General features: G+C 54.5%; 1 protein-coding gene across 11 annotated transcripts in view; it reads left to right on the forward strand.

The window, feature by feature from the left end:
- The window catches only part of TNXB (tenascin XB), a 56,333-nt gene that overhangs the window by 33,875 nt on the left and 5,278 nt on the right, over nucleotides 1-17,180 (forward strand). For 3 of the 11 annotated variants that reach the window (XM_032340784.1, XM_032340785.1, XM_032340789.1), the window contains 13 exons: nucleotides 276-584; nucleotides 714-1,016; nucleotides 1,419-1,769; nucleotides 3,204-3,521; nucleotides 3,915-4,265; nucleotides 5,829-6,125; nucleotides 7,502-7,831; nucleotides 8,237-8,587; nucleotides 11,855-12,187; nucleotides 13,482-13,799; nucleotides 14,187-14,537; nucleotides 15,139-15,426; nucleotides 15,812-16,087. In XM_032340784.1, the coding sequence (XP_032196675.1) occupies nucleotides 276-584; nucleotides 714-1,016; nucleotides 1,419-1,769; nucleotides 3,204-3,521; nucleotides 3,915-4,265; nucleotides 5,829-6,125; nucleotides 7,502-7,831; nucleotides 8,237-8,587; nucleotides 11,855-12,187; nucleotides 13,482-13,799; nucleotides 14,187-14,537; nucleotides 15,139-15,426; nucleotides 15,812-16,087 (4,176 nt within the window). The remainder of the gene's footprint in view (nucleotides 1-275; nucleotides 585-713; nucleotides 1,017-1,418; nucleotides 1,770-3,203; nucleotides 3,522-3,914; nucleotides 4,266-5,828; nucleotides 6,126-7,501; nucleotides 7,832-8,236; nucleotides 8,588-11,854; nucleotides 12,188-13,481; nucleotides 13,800-14,186; nucleotides 14,538-15,138; nucleotides 15,427-15,811; nucleotides 16,088-17,180) is intronic. The other 8 variants (XM_032340786.1, XM_032340788.1, XM_032340787.1 and 5 more) reach the window with 8 other exon arrangements.

Here is a 17,180-nt window from a genome sequence, read left to right on the forward strand (position 1 = left end):
AGTTCCCCCAATGCCAGCCTCTGTCAGCCTCTAATTCCTTTCTCTCCTTACACTTTTACCTTTGTAAGCCTCTCACTTAACAGACTCATACAATACATACTCAGTGCTTGGTTTCTAACACTTAGCATAATGCTTTGGGAATTCATCCTCGTGTTCCATAGTTGGTCCTTTTTACTACTCACCTCTAGCCTTCACCTCCTCCCCTCCTTCCCTCTCACTGGAGAGCCTTGTGGAGACAGACCAGTCACCCATCTCTACCTGTCTCTCCGAACCAGCCCCCACAGAAGATATCGAAGCCGAGGTCCCAAGTCCTCCAGGGCCTGAGCCCCTCCTAGGGGAGGTAACTGTGGAGGAAGCGACACCAGACACCTTGCATCTCTCCTGGACCGAGACTGAGGGCGATTATGACTCCTTTGAGGTCCACTACACAGACCAAGATGGGCAACTCCAAGTGGTCAGGATAGATGGTGACCGGAATGATGTCATCCTCTCTGGCCTGAAATCTGAGCACAGATACCTAGTGAACCTGTACGGTTTCCGTGGCCAGCAGCGCGTGGGTCCTGCCCACATTGAGGCCCTAACAGGTAACCAAGGAGAACTCCACTATAGCTCCTTCCTCCAAGTGGCTGGGAGAGCCCAGAGGAGAAAAAGTCCCCATGGTCGCCTGGCCCCTCTCTCAGGTCCAACTTGTTCTCTCTCATGTATCTGTTCAGCCCCAAGGGAAGAGGAGGATGAACCTTCAGAACCTCCCACCAAGCCCCACCTGGGGGAGCTGGCCGTGACCGACGCCACCTCCGACTCCCTGCACCTCTCCTGGACCATCCCCGAGGGCCAGTTTGACCACTTCCTGGTGCAGTACAAGGACGGGGACGGGCAGCCCAAGGCGGTGCGCGTCCCGGGGTATGAGGAGGGGGTCACCGTGTCAGGCCTGCAGCCAGACCACAAGTACAAGATGAACCTGTATGGCTTCCACGGTGGCCAGCGTGTGGGCCCAGTCTCTGCCATTGGGGTGACAGGTGAGTTGATGGTGGAAGCCCCGGAGTAGGGCCAGTGAGAGGATCTCCCTCTCTCAGGTGATAGGTGACTGGGTGCAGGAGGCCCCATGCTTGAGGCTGAGCCATGGGGCCTTTTGCGCCTTCCTCCTTCCCCGGGGGCTTCCTGAGGACAGAGGTTTCCTCCCGTGCAGACTGGAGCCTCTGGAGGCTATGCTGCTGGCTGGCCAGGGTCCCAACGGCTGACCCTGCAGGCTCCCAGGCATGTTTGTGAGATGTTGGCGGAGCGAACCCACCCAGCCCCAAGGGTGGCCTTCTCTGAGCTAAATTTGGGGGCCCTGGTCACAGCTTCTCCATCCTTTTCGCAAGACCTGAGGCCATCTCCTGGGGCTCCTGCCTCACCTGCTCTGTGTCTGTCCTTCTCAGCCGCAAAGGAAGAGACCCCAGCGCTCCCCGAGGTGGAGGAGACGCCCAGCCCCACAGAACCCAGCACGGAGGCCCCGGAGCCCCCCGAGGAGCCCCTCCTGGGGGAGCTGACAGTGACAGGATCCTCCCCAGACTCGCTGAGCCTCTCCTGGACCGTCCCCCAGGGCCACTTCGACTCCTTCACTGTCCAGTACAAGGACGGGGATGGGCGGCCCCAGGTGGTGCGCGTCAGGGGTGATGAGAACGAGGTCACCGTCCGGAGCCTGGAGCCAGGTCGCAGGTACAAGATGCACCTGTACGGCCTGCATGGGGGGCAGCGCCAGGGCCCCGTGTCCACCGTGGGCATCACTGGTGAGTATGGGCGGGGACCCTAGGGAAGCCGACCCTACAGGACCATGGGCATGAAAACATATACTCTAGGCAGGATGTCTCTTTTGCACATCATGTGGCCTGGGGATCTCGGTAAAGGGCCTGTTCAGGTGCCACAGGCTGGGGCAGTGGCCAGAGATTCTACATCCATGACGCGATGCTGGTGCTGCTGGTCCGAGAACCACACCTTTAGTAGCAAAGCTCCTCAGGACAAAGGAACGGGATGCTTTCCCAGAGTCTGTTGGAGAGAGCTGTCCAGGCATCCCTGATTCCTCCTGGAGGCTCTGCCTCCCTGTAGTTCACTGGAGGCTGGGGGACAAGCCAGAGGGGGCTCTGGATGTAGCGTCCTGATCGAAACACGTCCAGGCCTCATGGTTTGGGTGCTGTCAGACCTCTGCTTCCCATGGCCCAACAAGACTGAGTGACCTGAGCCAAGCACTGTGGGAGTTCACTGGGGTGAAGCTGATCGTGGCAGAGAGATAAGTTCTTATCGTAATGGGGCTCCTGGGCATGGGGAGACAGGCCGTGAACCAGCAATCAGGCAAAGGGGCATATGCCTATGACGGGAAGGTCCGGGGCCAGGCCAAGACTGGGCAGCAAGCCTAAGCCAGTCCGCCCGCAGGTGTCCACGAGACAACTGACACCAGAGGGCGAGCAGGTGTTCACTTGGTGACAGTGGTGGAGTCAGAGCTACGTCACAGCTGGTGGCAAGGCCTGGAGACTAGGCACATCATGGCCCATGAGAGGGGCCAAGAGGGTCTGTGTGAGATCCTCTGAGTGGGGGAGAGTCTTGAGATGGGGGTAGAGCAGCAGAAGCAGCTCAGGGGCCTGTCCCGCGGTAGAGGGGGCTGTTGCACGGTGAAGCCAAGGCCGACACCGTCAGATGTGCTATGAAAGGCTCGTCCTAGGAGGCCCCTGTGAGGAATGGATTGGGGGGAGTCAGGGAGCCCAGGAGGGACACGGTGACCCCGGTGAGAGGCGATGGGGCTGGGGTGGAACCCAGGCCTGGCTGGTGGGGCTGCAGAGGTGGGGAACCCAGGACGACCTTAGTTGGACTCTGAGTGTGATGGCCGCTGTGGACAGGAACCGAGCCAGGAAGACTCCAGGTTTCTGGTTGGGGAAGGGAGTTCTGAGCTGTTTGGGAGCAAAGACAGGAACCAAGGGGAGTGAGATGGGAAGGGGACCCCAGTGGAGGGAGGCTCCGGGCACAGATAATGGGGAGGTGGGTGCCAGAGAGAGCAGGAGAGGGGGCAGGGTGTGCGTAGGGGTAAGATGAGGGTAAGCGGCCGAGCAGGCTGGCATTAATGGACTGGGAAGGTGACACTCTGCTCCTCATTATCTTATTTTGTAAGACACCCACTGCCGTGCTGACTTGCATGTCCTCACCCATCTCTGTATGTCTCTGTCCACTTCCAGAAAATGAAGCTGTGACCACTGAAGCCTCATCCACCGTGGCTCCCGAGCCTCCCACCAAGCCCCGCCTGGGGGAGCTGGCCGTGACCGACGCCACCTCCGACTCCCTGCACCTCTCCTGGACCGTCCCCGAGGGCCAGTTTGACCACTTCCTGGTGCAGTACAAGAACGGGGACGGGCAGCCCAAGGCGGTGCGTGTCCCGGGGTATGAGGAGGGGGTCACCGTGTCAGGCCTGCAGCCAGACCACAAGTACAAGATGAACCTGTATGGCTTCCACGGTGGCCAGCGTGTGGGCCCAGTCTCTGCCATTGGGGTGACAGGTGAGTGGATGGTGGAAGCCCCAGGGCAGGGCCAGTGTGAGGATCTCCCTCTCTCAGGTGATAAGTGACTGGGTACAGGAGGCCCCCATACTTGAGGCTGAGCCATGGGGCCCTTTGTGCCTCCCTCCTTCCCTGGGGGCTCCCTGAGGACAGAGGGTTCCTCCCGTGCAGAGTGGAGCCTCCATGAGCTATGCTGCTGGCTGCCCAGGCTCCCAGGCATGTTTGTGAGATGTTGGCAGAGCGAGCCCACCCAGCGCCAAGGATGGACTTCTCTGAGCTAAATTTGGGGCCCCCCCCGGCCATGGTTGCAGCTTCTCCACCCTTCTCTCAAGACCTGAGGCCCTCTCCTGGGGCGGGCTTCTGCCTCACCTGCTCTGTGTCTGTCCTTCTCAGCTGCAGAGGAAGAGACCCCAGCGCTCTCTGAGGTGGAGGAGACACCCAGCCCCACAGAACCCAGCACGGAGGCCCCGGAGCCCCCCGAGGAGCCCCTCTTGGGGGAGCTGACAGTGACAGGATCCTCCCCAGACTCGCTGAGCCTCTCCTGGACCGTCCCCCAGGGCCACTTCGACTCCTTCACTGTCCAGTACAAGGACGGGGACGGGCGGCCCCAGGTGGTGCGTGTCAGGGGTGATGAGAAGGAGGTCACCGTCAGGGGCCTGGAGCCGGGGCGCAGGTACAAGATGCACCTGTATGGCCTGCACGAGGGGCAGCGCCAGGGCCCCGTGTCCACCATGGGCATCACTGGTGAGTGCAGGCAGGGCCTTCAAGACTGTTTTGGGTAAGTTCTCATTGGTGGAGCCTTTAGGGTCTCCACGTTTCAGTGCGGTTCAGCCGCACTGAACCCATCTTCCATCCAGTAGCATACAGGACAGGCATGCAGTGGGTCAGGACGTCCGAGTGCCAGGCGTGTGCCAGAGAAGTCCTCGGCTGGAAGCCTTGAGGCAGCGATACACTGACCCATATGTGGCTTTCAGCTTTGCCGGAAACTCTGGAAAGATCTTTTTCTGTGGTTGGGGCAAATGCCATGAACTATTCAACCATTCAACAAATATTTATTATATAAGATTCAAGCTTACACACAAAGAGGAAGAACAGCATTGTGAACTCCCGGAGGTCCGTTGCTCTGCTGCAGCCTGATATTAACTCCTGGCCGGCCTGACTCATCCCCACCTGCTCACTTCCTGCCCCCCTCGCACTGGAATGTGTTCTTAACTAACAGCTTACTGAGAGTAATTTACATACCATAAAATTCATCCACTTTAAATATGCAACCATCAGCACTAACTAATTTTAGAACTTTCTCTGTAGAGCTCTAACACTATCTAATTTTAGGACTGTATTTGTAGATTTGCCTTTCCTAGACATATCGGATAGATGGTATTGTACAATAACGTGTTCTTCTGTGTCAGGGTTCTTTCATCAAGCTCATTTTGGGGGTTCATCCATGATGTAATGTGTAGCAGAACTTCATCCCTTTACAGTCAAATAGTATTCTGCTGTATGGATATACTGTTGCAAAAGTCCCAGATGCTCAAGATTTCATCCTAGACTTCGTGATTTCATATTTAAGTGTATTGCTCCTTTTTAAAGGACTATTTAAGGGATGCCTGGGTTGTGCAGTTGGTGAAGCTTCTGTATCTGGAGCGGGGCTGGATCTCATGACCCTGAGATCATGACCTGAGCTGAAATCCAGGAACAGAAGCCTAACCAACTGCAGAGCGCTGGGTGTGGAGCCTGCCTAAGATTTCTTCTCTGCTCCTCCCCAACTCATGCATGCACTCTCTCTCTCCCGAAAAAATTTTGAAGAAGTATTTAAAAATAGTTGCAACACCATTATTATACCTTTAAAATTGAACGTTAATATCAAACATTAAGTATGTAGGTAGTGTTAGTTTCCTGGTTGTCTCATAAGTGTTGTTTTCCAATTTGTTGCTGGGATTGAGTCCAAAAAAAGGGGGAAACACTCCAATTGGGAGAATTGGAATTTTAGATAGGGTGGTCATGATTGGCCCTTAAAAGGTGACATTTGAACAAAGACTTAAAGGAAGTGTGTACTTGAGCCATGCAGACATCCAGGGTCAGAACATTCACACAAAAGGAACAGTCTGTGCAAAGGCCCTGAGTAGGAGGCTGCCTGGTAAGTTTGACAGACCATGAAGAGATCATAAAAAGACTTTGATGAAAGCAGAAATGGATCTTAAGTTAGGCCTACAGAGCCGGCCCACCTACTGGTCTGAATCCAGGAGAGCCAGGACCTCAAGTACTTTTTCCAGCAATAGGAAATATTCTATTTGCATCTATTCCCAGACCCCGAAGAGGAGCCCTCTACCAGCACCCTTCAGAAGCCACACTTGGGAGAGCTAACCGTGACAGATGCCACCCCTGACTCCCTGCACCTCTCCTGGACCATCCCCGAGGGCCAATTTGACCACTTCCTAGTCCAGTACAAGAACGGGGACGGGCAGCCCAAGGCGGTGAGAGTGCCAGGAAATGAGGACCAGGTCACCGTGTCAGGCCTGCAGCCAGACCACAAGTACAAGATGAACCTGTACGGCTTCCACAGGGGCCAGCGTGTGGGCCCGGTCTCTGCTGTCGGTTTAACTGGTGAGTACACAGCAGGACACTGGGCCCTGGACACTGGACTCAGTTGCTCCTTCATGTCAGTATTCAGGTGTTTTTGTCCCACTGTCCCTGAGACTAGAACCTCCCAACTTCCTAAGGATGGTTCTGCTTGTGTCTTTACTCCAAGACTTTGGTGATGCCCCAGCCAACTTATCCTTTACACGCAAGCTTTTTATTTTTTGTTTTGTTTTTGTTTTTAAATTAATCTCTACCCCCAACATGGGGCTGGAACTCACAACCCTGAGATCAAGAGCCATGTGTTCTACTGACTGAGCCAGTCAGATGCCCCCACACACAGACTTTTTGGTCCTTGAAGAGGCAGAGTACCAGGGAAATAACAGACTCAGAGACCTGGGGTTGACCCTAGCCTTAGCCCGTTCAAGCTGTGTGACCCCAAGAGAGTTGCTCCAACCTTTCTTCATCTGTAAAGAAGAGGAAGAAAATTCGTTTCTGAAAACTCTTAGGATGAATTCTCATAATTGTTGATTTCAGTGGGTACAATGGTCTGTGTTTCCCAGCCCAGACTGATCCCCATTTATGCCAAATGAGCAGGAATCCTGCCACCACGGATGCTCTTACTCTGATGGTTAGTACTAGTCGTATGCAATTCCGCAAGGCACCGTCCCTTCCTTCATTACTTGCTAACAGGGCCGTCCGTTGCTTCCATTAAGTTCTCTTGGAGCTATTACCCTTCGATGCTTAAGACCCAGTTTCCAAACAGAACAGATAGGAAACAAGACAATTTTGTAATCGGTGATTAAGGAAGAATGAAATCCTATGCAGAACAGAAAAGCCGAGAGAAACCTGGGGATGTGATGAGTCATCTGCACCATAAATTACCAAGAGAGTAAATACAGGGTCCAAAACCACCCAGGTACAAAGACGACCTCCTGCCTCTTCTCTTTTGCCTCCACTGTGAAATCTAAATTTGCCTCTATAAAGTACTCAGAAGGCTTCTAAACCAGAAGAGGTATTAAAAGTACTCACGAAGTAGAATTTCCAAACCTGAGTAGCTGTAACTCCTGATGGGACCCATCAGGTGTGCTTGGCAGTGTTAGGAAGCCTTGGTCCTGTCCCTCCGTGCAGATTTGCTCTGTGGCTCCTAAGGGCTCAGCGCCCACTCCACATGTACAGCACCATGGCAGTCCCAACCTCCCATCATGATGTCTCCAGGAGCACGCTCTGTCCCTTGGTAACTGAACATTCAAACCAGGGATTGAGGTTTGGGTCTGTGGGGCCTGAAATCTAGGCTCCAGGACCTTGATGTGTCTTGATGTGTCTGGGAGAAATCTAAGTATCCTTCACTGGAAGCAGGCCCACAGGGCATGTCCACACATTCTCTTCGTCTCCTGCTCCAGCCCCAGGAAAGGACCACGAAATGCCAGCCTCCACAGACCTACCTACCTTGGCCCCCGAGCCTCCCACCAAGCCCCGCCTGGGGGAGCTGGCTGTGACCAACGCCACCTCCGACTCCCTGCATCTCTCCTGGACCATCCCCGAGGGCCAGTTTGACCACTTCCTGGTGCAGTACAAGAACGGGGACGGGCAGCCCAAGGCGGTGCGCGTCCCGGGGTATGAGGAGGGGGTCACCGTGTCAGGCCTGCAGCCAGACCACAAGTACAAGATGAACCTGTATGGCTTCCACAGTGGCCAGCGCGTGGGCCCAGTCTCTGCCATTGGGGTGACAGGTGAGTGGATGGTGGAAGCCCCGGAGCAGGGCCAGTGAGAGGATCTCCCTCTCTCAGGTGATGGGTGAGTGGGGTGCAGGAGGCCCCATGCTTGAGGCTGAGCCATGGTGCTCTTTGTGTCCTCCCTCCCCCGGGGGCTCCCTGAGGACAGAGGGGTCCTCCCATGCAGAGAGGGGCCTCTGGGAGCTGTGCTGCTGGCTGGCTAGTGTCCCCACGGCTGACCCTGCTGGCTCCCAGGCATGTTTGTGAGATGTCGGCAGAGCGAACCCAACCAGCCCCAAGGGGGACCTTCTCTGAGCTAAATTTGGGGGCCCCTGGCCATGGTCGCAGCTTCTCCATCCTTCTCCCAAGACCTGAGGCCATCTCCTGGGGCTCCTGCCTCACCTGCTCTGTGTCTGTCCTCAGCCGCAAGGGAAGAGACCCCAGCGCTCCCCGAGGTGGAGGAGACGCCCAGCCCCACAGAACCCAGCACGGAGGCCCCGGAGCCCCCCGAGGAGCCCCTCCTGGGGGAGCTGACGGTGACAGGATCCTCCCCAGACTCGCTGAGCCTCTCCTGGACCGTCCCCCAGGGCCACTTCGATTCCTTCACTGTCCAGTACAAGGACGGGGACGGGCGGCCCCAGGTGGTGCGTGTCGGGGGTGATGAGAACGAGGTCACTGTTGGGGGCCTGGAGCCAGGGCGCAGGTACAAGATGCACCTGTATGGCCTGCACAGGGGGCAGCGCCAGGGCCCCATGTCCACCGTGGGCGTCACCGGTGAGTGGAGGGGCAGGACTCATGGGTCTTCAGGGAGAACTGCATTTTCTCATGGGTGCCCTAGATGACTATTCTGTTCTTTTGCTAGTCTCTAAGTTTCCGGGCCTTGTCTCTCATTTCATGCTTTTCCTCCAGGGCTCCGGGCTGTGCCCTGTATCTAGAAGTTTAGCATATGCTAACCTGGAGCCCCATTGTAGACATCAGCATGACCTCCTTCTGATGGTCAGCTGCTGGGCACCTCTAAGAGTACAGTGTGTCTGGCACAGGCCAAGCATGCGCACACGCACATGCACCCACACACACAAGAAGGAAAGAAACAGGACAACATCCAATCACACTGGGATGATTAAATAATTAGGGAACATCTGTAAGATGAGCTGTTATGGTATCACCAAAATGGTTTAACACTAGACAATTGCTTGATAATATCATGTTGAAAAAGGAGCCTCCAAATTTTGTAAGGATGCTAATCACAACCACTGGAAAATAACATGCATGGCAAGAAAACTGGAAAGAAACCCATCTCACAGGATGCATGGTTTGTAGGACAGGATAGACTGTTCCAGCCCTTTTTTTGTTTTATTCTATTCTGTGTTGCTCTAAAGTTTCTCTTATAATCTGGAAATATTTATTTTAAATATAATATCTTCTTCTCCCTTATACTTCTTCCATCTTTTCCCCCATCACTCTTGCAACTTATTTTATTTCTAATTCTGAAAAAGTTATAATTTCTAGTACCTAAGAAATTAGGGGGACAAAATCACAAGGTGAATTAAATTCTAAAAGGACAGTCAGGATGGCTTATCTGTCAGTGTCAGCCCAATTCTTTTTTTTTTTTTTAATTAGTTTCAAGGGTATAATGTAGTGACTTGTCAGTTGCATTACCTCATGTGCCCTCCTTAATGCCCATCCCGCCATCCACCACCCCTCCAGTGACTCTCAGTTTCTTTCCTAGAATTCAACATCTCTTATGATTTTTCTCCCTCTCTGTTTTTATCTTTGTTTATTTTTCCTTCCTTTCCCTTACATTCATCTATTTTGTTCTTTTATTCCACATATGAGTGAAACAATATGATAATCGTCTTTCTCTGATTGATCTATTTTGCTTAGCTCAATACCCTCTAGTTCCATCCATGTCATTGCAAATGGCATCATTTTTGATGGTTGACTAATATTCCATTCATCTGTGGATAAACATCTGGTTTTTCCATAATTGGGTATTGTGATCATTGCTGCTATAAAAATTGGGGTGCAGGTACCCCTTCAAATCACTATGTTTGTATCCTTTGGAAAAATGCCTAGTAGTTTAACTGCTGGGTCATAAGATAGCTCTATTTCTGTCTTTTTGAGGAACCTCCCTACTGTTTTCCAGAATGGCTGCACCAGCTTGCATTCCCATTAACAGTGTAGGAGGGTTCCCCTTTTTCCACATCCTCACCAACACCTGTCATTTCCTGACTTGTTAATTTTAGCCATTCTGACTGGTGTGAGTTGGTAATCATTGTGGTTTTGATTTGTATTTCCCTGATGCCTAGTAATGTTGAACATTGTTTCACGTGTCTATTGGCCATCTGGTGTCTTCTTCAGAGAAATGTCTGTTCATGTCTTTTGCCCATTTCTTGATTGGCTTATTTGTTCTTTGGGTGTTGAGTTTGAGAAGTTCTTTATAGATTTTGGATACTAGCCCTTTATCTGATATGTCAGTTGCAAATATCTTCTCCCATTTTGTCTGTTGTCTTTGGTTTTGTTGACTGTTTCCTTTGCTGTGCAGAAGCTTTTTATCCTTTTTATCCTAGTTCATTTTGCTTTTGTTTTCCTTGCCTCTGGAGACATGTTTAGCAAGAAGTTGCTGTGGCTGAGGTCACAGAGGTTGCTGCCTGTGTTCTCCTCAAGGATTTCGATGGATTCCTGTCTCACACTGAGGTCTTTCATCCATTTTGAGTTGATCTTTGTGTGTGGTGTAAGGAAATGGTCCCGTTTCATTCTTCTGCATGTGACTGTCCAGTTTTCCCAACACCATTTGTTGAAGAGACCATATTTTTTTCCATTGGACATTCTTTCCTGCTTTGTCAAACATTAGTTGACCATAGAGTTTGGCCCATTTCTGGGCTCTCTGTATTCAGTGTCAGCCAGATTCTGATGTTCTGTGAGAACAGAGTTCCTCTGTGCACCACGCAGGAGAGCCCAGTGCCCTCATGAGTGCTTCTCTGTAGGCCTGGGGCTTGCTGCCTCTATGACACCACATAAGAGGATCCATGAGGTTCTGTCTCCTCTCCTGAAGATGCTCCAGACAGAGGAGCATATGGCCCCTCTGACTCCTGGGGGATCAGCCTCCTTTCTCTATATGCATTTGCAAGAGTGTGATAGGAGGAGGATGGGAGAATGAAAAAATAGACATTAGAACAGCTACCACCCTGAGGGAAAGCTCTTAACTCTCATCTGCTGTTCAGTGTTATTACTGTCATGGCGGATCCCAAGTTCACATGAAGTAAGGAGGGCAGTGGAAACCCATGGCCCTTCTCCACTACCCCCACCAGATTATTAATTTTTAGGGTTCAAGGTTTCTTTCTAAGTCCACATTATTCTGGGGAAATGAACATCAACACTGTGGAATATTTTAAAAATAGAGGGAAAACTCACATCACATCACATCACCTTTTGATGCAGTCACTGCCATTAATGCTAACGCCCGTAAAGGCGGGCTCTCCCTGCATCTTCCCTCCAGGGCATGTTCTCAAGCTGCAGCGCCTTCATACAATTCCTGGCTCTTCCTTTGTTTTTGTACATAAGTCACATCATGAGCATGTATTTTGAGGCCGAACAACCTGCATTAATCATCATCTAATGGTTATCTGACACTGGGTGGTGAAAGCGTCTTAGCACAGTGAATCATCGTCTCGGGGCCATTTGGGTCCCTGACACATTTTGTTGTCATGAATAATCTCACAACAGACTCCCCTGGCACAACTTTTTCCTGCATTTTCATAATGTTCTTAGGACAGCTGTCGAATGGGAGAATTGGGTCAAAGGAAATGAGTAGTATTTTGACTCCTATGCACACATCCGAATTACCTTCTGAACATTTACGGTGCTGGCCAGTCAGTGTGTGAGGGGAACGGGGACTGCCTCAGCATCAGCAGGAGTTCCCAGCCCGCTAACCCCCAGGCGCTCCTTGACAGCTTCACAGGGACTGCAGCTCTTTGTCGTCCTACCCCCCATGAGTGGCAGAGCTGACAACTAAGCCTCCATCCCCATGTCTTCTCTCAGCCCCACAGGACTTTGTGGAGGAGACGCCCAGCCCCAAGGAACCCAGCACAGAGGCCCCGGAGCCCATCGAGGAGCCCCTCCTGGGGGAGCTGACAGTGACAGGATCCTCCCCAGACTCGCTGAGCCTCTCCTGGACCGTCCCCCAGGGCCACTTCGACTCCTTCACTGTCCAGTACAAGGACGGGGATGGGCGGCCCCAGGTGGTGCGCATCAGGGGTGACGAGAACGACGTCACCGTCGGGGGCCTAGAGCCAGGGCGGAGGTACAAGATGCACCTCTATGGCCTGCATGGGGGCCAGCGCCAGGGCCCCGTGTCCACCATGGGCGTCACTGGTGAGTGCTGGCGGGACCCTAGGGAAGCTGACCCTACAGGACCATGGGCATGAAAACATATACTCTAGGCAGCATGTCTCTTTTGCACATCATGTGGCCTGGGGATCTCTGTAAAGGGCCCGTTCAGGTGCCACAGGCTGGGGCAGGGGCCAGAGATTCTACGTCCCTGACATGGTGCTGGTGCTGCTGGTCCGAGAACCACACCTTTAGTAGCAAAGCTCCTCAGGACAAAGGAACGGGATGCTTTCCCAGAGTCTGTTGGAGAGAGCTGTCCAGGCATCCCTGATTCCTCCTGGAGGCTCTGCCTCCCTGTAGTTCACTGGAGGCTGGGGGACAAGCCAGAGGGGGCTCTGGATGTAGCGTCCTGATCGAAACACGTCCAGGCCTCATGGTTTGGGTGCTGTCAGACCTCTGCTTCCCATGGTCCAACAAGACTGAGTGACCTGAGCCAAGCACTGTGGGAGTTCACTGGGGTGAAGCTGATCGTGGCAGAGAGATAAGTTCTTATCGTAATGGGGCTCCTGGGCATGGGGAGACAGGCCGTGAACCAGCAATCAGGCAAAGGGGCATATGCCTATGACGGGAAGGTCCTGGGCCAGGCCAAGACTGGGCAGCAAGCCTAAGCCAGTCCGCCCGCAGGTGTCCAAGAGACAACTGACACCAGAGTCTTGAGATGGGGGTAGAGCAGCAGAAGCAGCTCAGGGGCCTGCCCCGCGGTAGAGGGGGCTGTTGCACGGTGAAGCCAAGGCCGACACCGTCGGATGTGCTGTGAAAGGCTCGTCCTAGGAGGCCCCTGTGAGGAACGGATTGGGGGGAGTCAGGGAGCCCAGGAGGGACACGGTGACCCCGGTGAGAGGCGATGGGGCTGGGGTGGAACCCAGGCCTGGCTGGTGGGGCTGCAGAGGTGGGGAACCCAGGACGACCTTAGTTGGACTCTGAGTGTGATGGCCGCTGTGGACAGGAACCGAGCCAGGAAGACTCCAGGTTTCTGGTTGGGGAAGGGAGTTCTGAGCTGTTTGGGAGCAAAGACAGGAACCAAGGGGAGTGAGATGGGAAGGGGACCCCAGTGGAGGGAGGCTCCGGGCACAGATAATGGGGAGGTGGGTGCCAGAGAGAGCAGGAGAGGGGGCGGGGTGTGCGTAGGGGTAAGATGAGGGTAAGCGGCCGAGCAGGCTGGCATTAATGGACTGGGAAGGTGACACTCTGCTCCTCATTATCTTATTTTGTAAGACACCCACTGCCGTGCTGACTTGCATGTCCTCACCCGTCTCTGTATGTCTCTGTCCACTTCCAGAAAATGAAGCTGTGACCACTGAAGCCTCATCCACCGTGGCTCCCGAGCCTCCCACCAAGCCCCGCCTGGGGGAGCTGGCCGTGACCGACGCCACCTCCGACTCCCTGCACCTCTCCTGGACCGTCCCCGAGGGCCAGTTTGACCACTTCCTGGTGCAGTACAAGAACGGGGACGGGCAGCCCAAGGCGGTGCGTGTCCCGGGGTATGAGGAGGGGGTCACCGTGTCAGGCCTGCAGCCAGACCACAAGTACAAGATGAACCTGTATGGCTTCCACGGTGGCCAGCGTGTGGGCCCAGTCTCTGCCATTGGGGTGACAGGTGAGTGGATGGTGGAAGCCCCAGGGCAGGGCCAGTGTGAGGATCTCCCTCTCTCAGTTGATGGGTGACTGGGTGCAGGAGGCCCCCATGCTTGAGGCTGAGCCATGGGGCCCTTTGTGCTTCCCTCCTTCCCTGGGGGCTCCCTGAGGACAGAGGGTTCCTCCCGTGCAGAGAGGGGCCTCTGGGAGCTGTGCTGCTGGCTGCCCAGGCTCCCAGGCATGTTTGTGAGATGTCAGGAGAGTGAGCCCACCCAGCCCCAAGGATGGGCTTCGCTGAGCTGAATTTGGGGGCTCTTGGCCGTGGTCACAGCTTCTCCATCCTTCTCCCAAGACCTGAGGCCCTCTCCTGGGGCTTCTGCCTCACCCGCTCTGTGTCTGTCCTTCTCAGCTGCAGAGGAAGAGACCCCAGCGCTCTCTGAGGTGAAGGAGACGCCCAGCCCCACAGAACCCAGCACGGAGGCCCCGGAGCCCCCCGAGGAGCCCCTCCTGGGGGAGCTGACGGTGACAGGATCCTCCCCAGACTCGCTGAGCCTCTCCTGGACCGTCCCCCAGGGCCACTTCGACTCCTTCACTGTCCAGTACAAGGACGGGGACGGGCGGCCCCAGGTGGTGCACGTCAGGGGTGACGAGAACGAGGTCACTGTTGGGGGCCTGGAGCCGGGGCGCAGGTACAAGATGCACCTGTACGGCCTGCACAGGGGGCAGCGCCAGGGCCCTGTGTCCACTGTGGGCATCACTGGTGAGTGTGGGCGGGGACCCTGTCCCCAAGGTCTCCTTCCATTTTGTCTTGTTCCCCCCCCTTTGGATCTCAGCACCTCAGAGATGGTCCTTTAAGTTCCTCTCCTTTCTCTTATGACACTAATGATCCTGCGTCATCCCTTAGTTGAGTGAGGATGGTGGAGACGGCGTTCTCCGTCTGTTGGCGTATACCCTGTGCTTCATAAATTGTACTTGTCTTCTTGATCTTGCTTCGTTCTTCATATATGGCCTCCTCAGGCTTCGGGAGTATTTTACTGACTCAGAATGCAGCTGCAGGACCAGATTCTCTGGTTTGATTCCTGCTCTAGACGAAGTGATTGTATGAATTCATGAACATTTCTTAACTTCTCTGTGCCTCAAATCCACGCAGAATGGGGATGCTAATGGTAATGGCATCTCCTTCGTATGTTGTGTCAGGATTCGTGTGCCACTGTGTGAGCTGCTTACAGCCATGCCTGGGACACATTAAACACGTTAGAAGAGCTTGCTACAAAATGTTTATTTCATAGCCTGGGGAAAGCACTCCCTCTCTCTTGAAGGGTCCTGCCTTTGGCCCCTCAGCCTCCTCTGCTCTGTTCCAGGCTCCCTACCCACAGAGCCCCCTGTAGCACCCCGCCTGGGGGAGCTGGCTGTAGCAGCTGTGACCTCCGATACAGTGAGCCTCTCATGGTCAGTGGCCCAGGGTCTCTTCGACTCCTTCCTTGTCCAGTACAAGGATGCGCAGGGACAGCCCCAGGTGATGCCTGTGGGCGGACACCTCCATGAGATCACAGTACCGGGCCTGGACCCAGCCCGCAAGTACAAGTTCCTGCTCTTTGGCCTCCGGGATGGGAAACGCCTTGGCCCAGTGTCTGCAGAGGCAAAGACAAGTGAGTGAGGGCTGGAGGCTGGAGGCCGTCTTTGGCACTAGAGCCTCCTGAGTGCGCTTTCGCCCCCTTGTGCTGACAGTTAGAATTTCCTGTTGCTATGCTCCACACTCCAGACCTCAGGGCCTGTGGACCTGCTTATTTCCTAGGTCCAGAGCACCCGCCTTACCCTTCTCATCCTTCTCCCTCCTCTTCCTCCATCCTGAGAGACGCTGCTTTCTTCCCTGGCTCATCTTTTCATCCCTCTGCTGTCCCACTTCCTGCCATGTGGCCTAGCCACCCCCTCCCAGCTCCCAGAACCAGCTCCCAGAGCCCTTGCACCCTGGGGAAGCTCTGCCAGCCTGTCACCATTTCTGTCATTCTCCATACACCTCTCTCTCTTTTCCAGTCTCAGACATGAAATCTCCCCGTCTCGGGGAGCTGACAGTGACATACGTGACCCCAGACTCCATGACCCTCTCCTGGACGGTCCCTGAAGGTGAATTCGACTCCTTCGTGGTCCAATACAAGGACAGGGACGGGCAGCCTCGCGTGGTGCCCGTGGCCACAGACCAGCGCGAGGTCACCATCCCCGGCCTGGAGCCCGGCCGGAAGTACAAGTTCCTGCTCTACGGGCTGGCAGGCAGGAAGCGCCTGGGCCCCATCTCTGCCGATGGTACCACAGGTGAGCCCTCGCACTGCACCCCACCTTTTCTAGAGCTGCCTTCTCTTGTGCCCCCAGAGCCAAGCCCCCACCAACCTATCCATGCCTCTGGCCTTTATTCTCCTACCTTCAGCCTTTGCCGCAGCAAAAACAAATATTTACTGAGTCTCGGTCATGTGCTAGACACTTTCCTAAGCATGTTATAGACATTATTCCCTTCATTCGCTGACTGCTGATGTCATAAAAAGAATCCAGTCTTTGGAGCCAGGTAGACCTGTGTTCAAATTCCAATTGCTGGTGGTGTGGCCACGGACAGCCACTTCCTTCCCTTGAACCGCAGTTTCTGTACCTGCGTAGGCATAATAAATATGGAATGGCACTCCGTAAATGTTCCCATCCTCTTGCCTCTGTCCCAGCTGAGGCAGGAGGTGGAAAATATGGAAGGGTTTGGCTGCAGAAAGACTATGGAAAAATCTGGTGTCATTGTGCCCATTACTCAGCCCCCTGAGGAAAGGGTGGAGGTGGGTCACTGACCCTTACCCTACTCCCAGGACCGTGAGTCACCCTGGCCAGATGGGGATGGTCACTTGGGGCCTGGTACCCTGAGACTGCCTAATTCTCTTCCCTACCCCCCATTGTGGGGAGTGGATATAGGCTTCTCTGACCCTATCAGCCAGCACCCATCCCCACTGGGGCAGCCTCTTCTGCATTCTGCCCTCCATTCTCCCAGTGCTACCCCGCCCCACTGCCCTGGTCCAGGACTAGTAGTGCAGGGCTGGGCAACTGGGTAGAAGGACGACCCAGGCTGATAGCAAGGGAGGGGGAGGTCATGGCCAAGCTCTGGGAGCCCATCAGCTTGGCTGGCTGCCAGCCCAGCTCTTAACGTTTAGGGGTGTCTCCCTGACAACCCAGATACACTCTGGGAGACTTTCTGGGCTCTGGCCACATCCTGCTCAGGGGGCCAGGGAGAAACTAAGGCCCTTTTCTACCCCCCCAGGGGCCCTATGTCACAAGGTGATCTTTTATGCATTTACTGCACCTTGGTCACAGCAGGGAGGGAGTGGGGGCAGGAAGGAGTGAGGGCAGTGGCATCCCGAAGAGAGATGGAGCTTCT

Source organism: Mustela erminea, chromosome 4 (assembly GCF_009829155.1).
Source record: "Mustela erminea isolate mMusErm1 chromosome 4, mMusErm1.Pri, whole genome shotgun sequence".
In the NCBI taxonomy this organism is placed as follows: domain Eukaryota; kingdom Metazoa; phylum Chordata; class Mammalia; order Carnivora; family Mustelidae; genus Mustela; species Mustela erminea.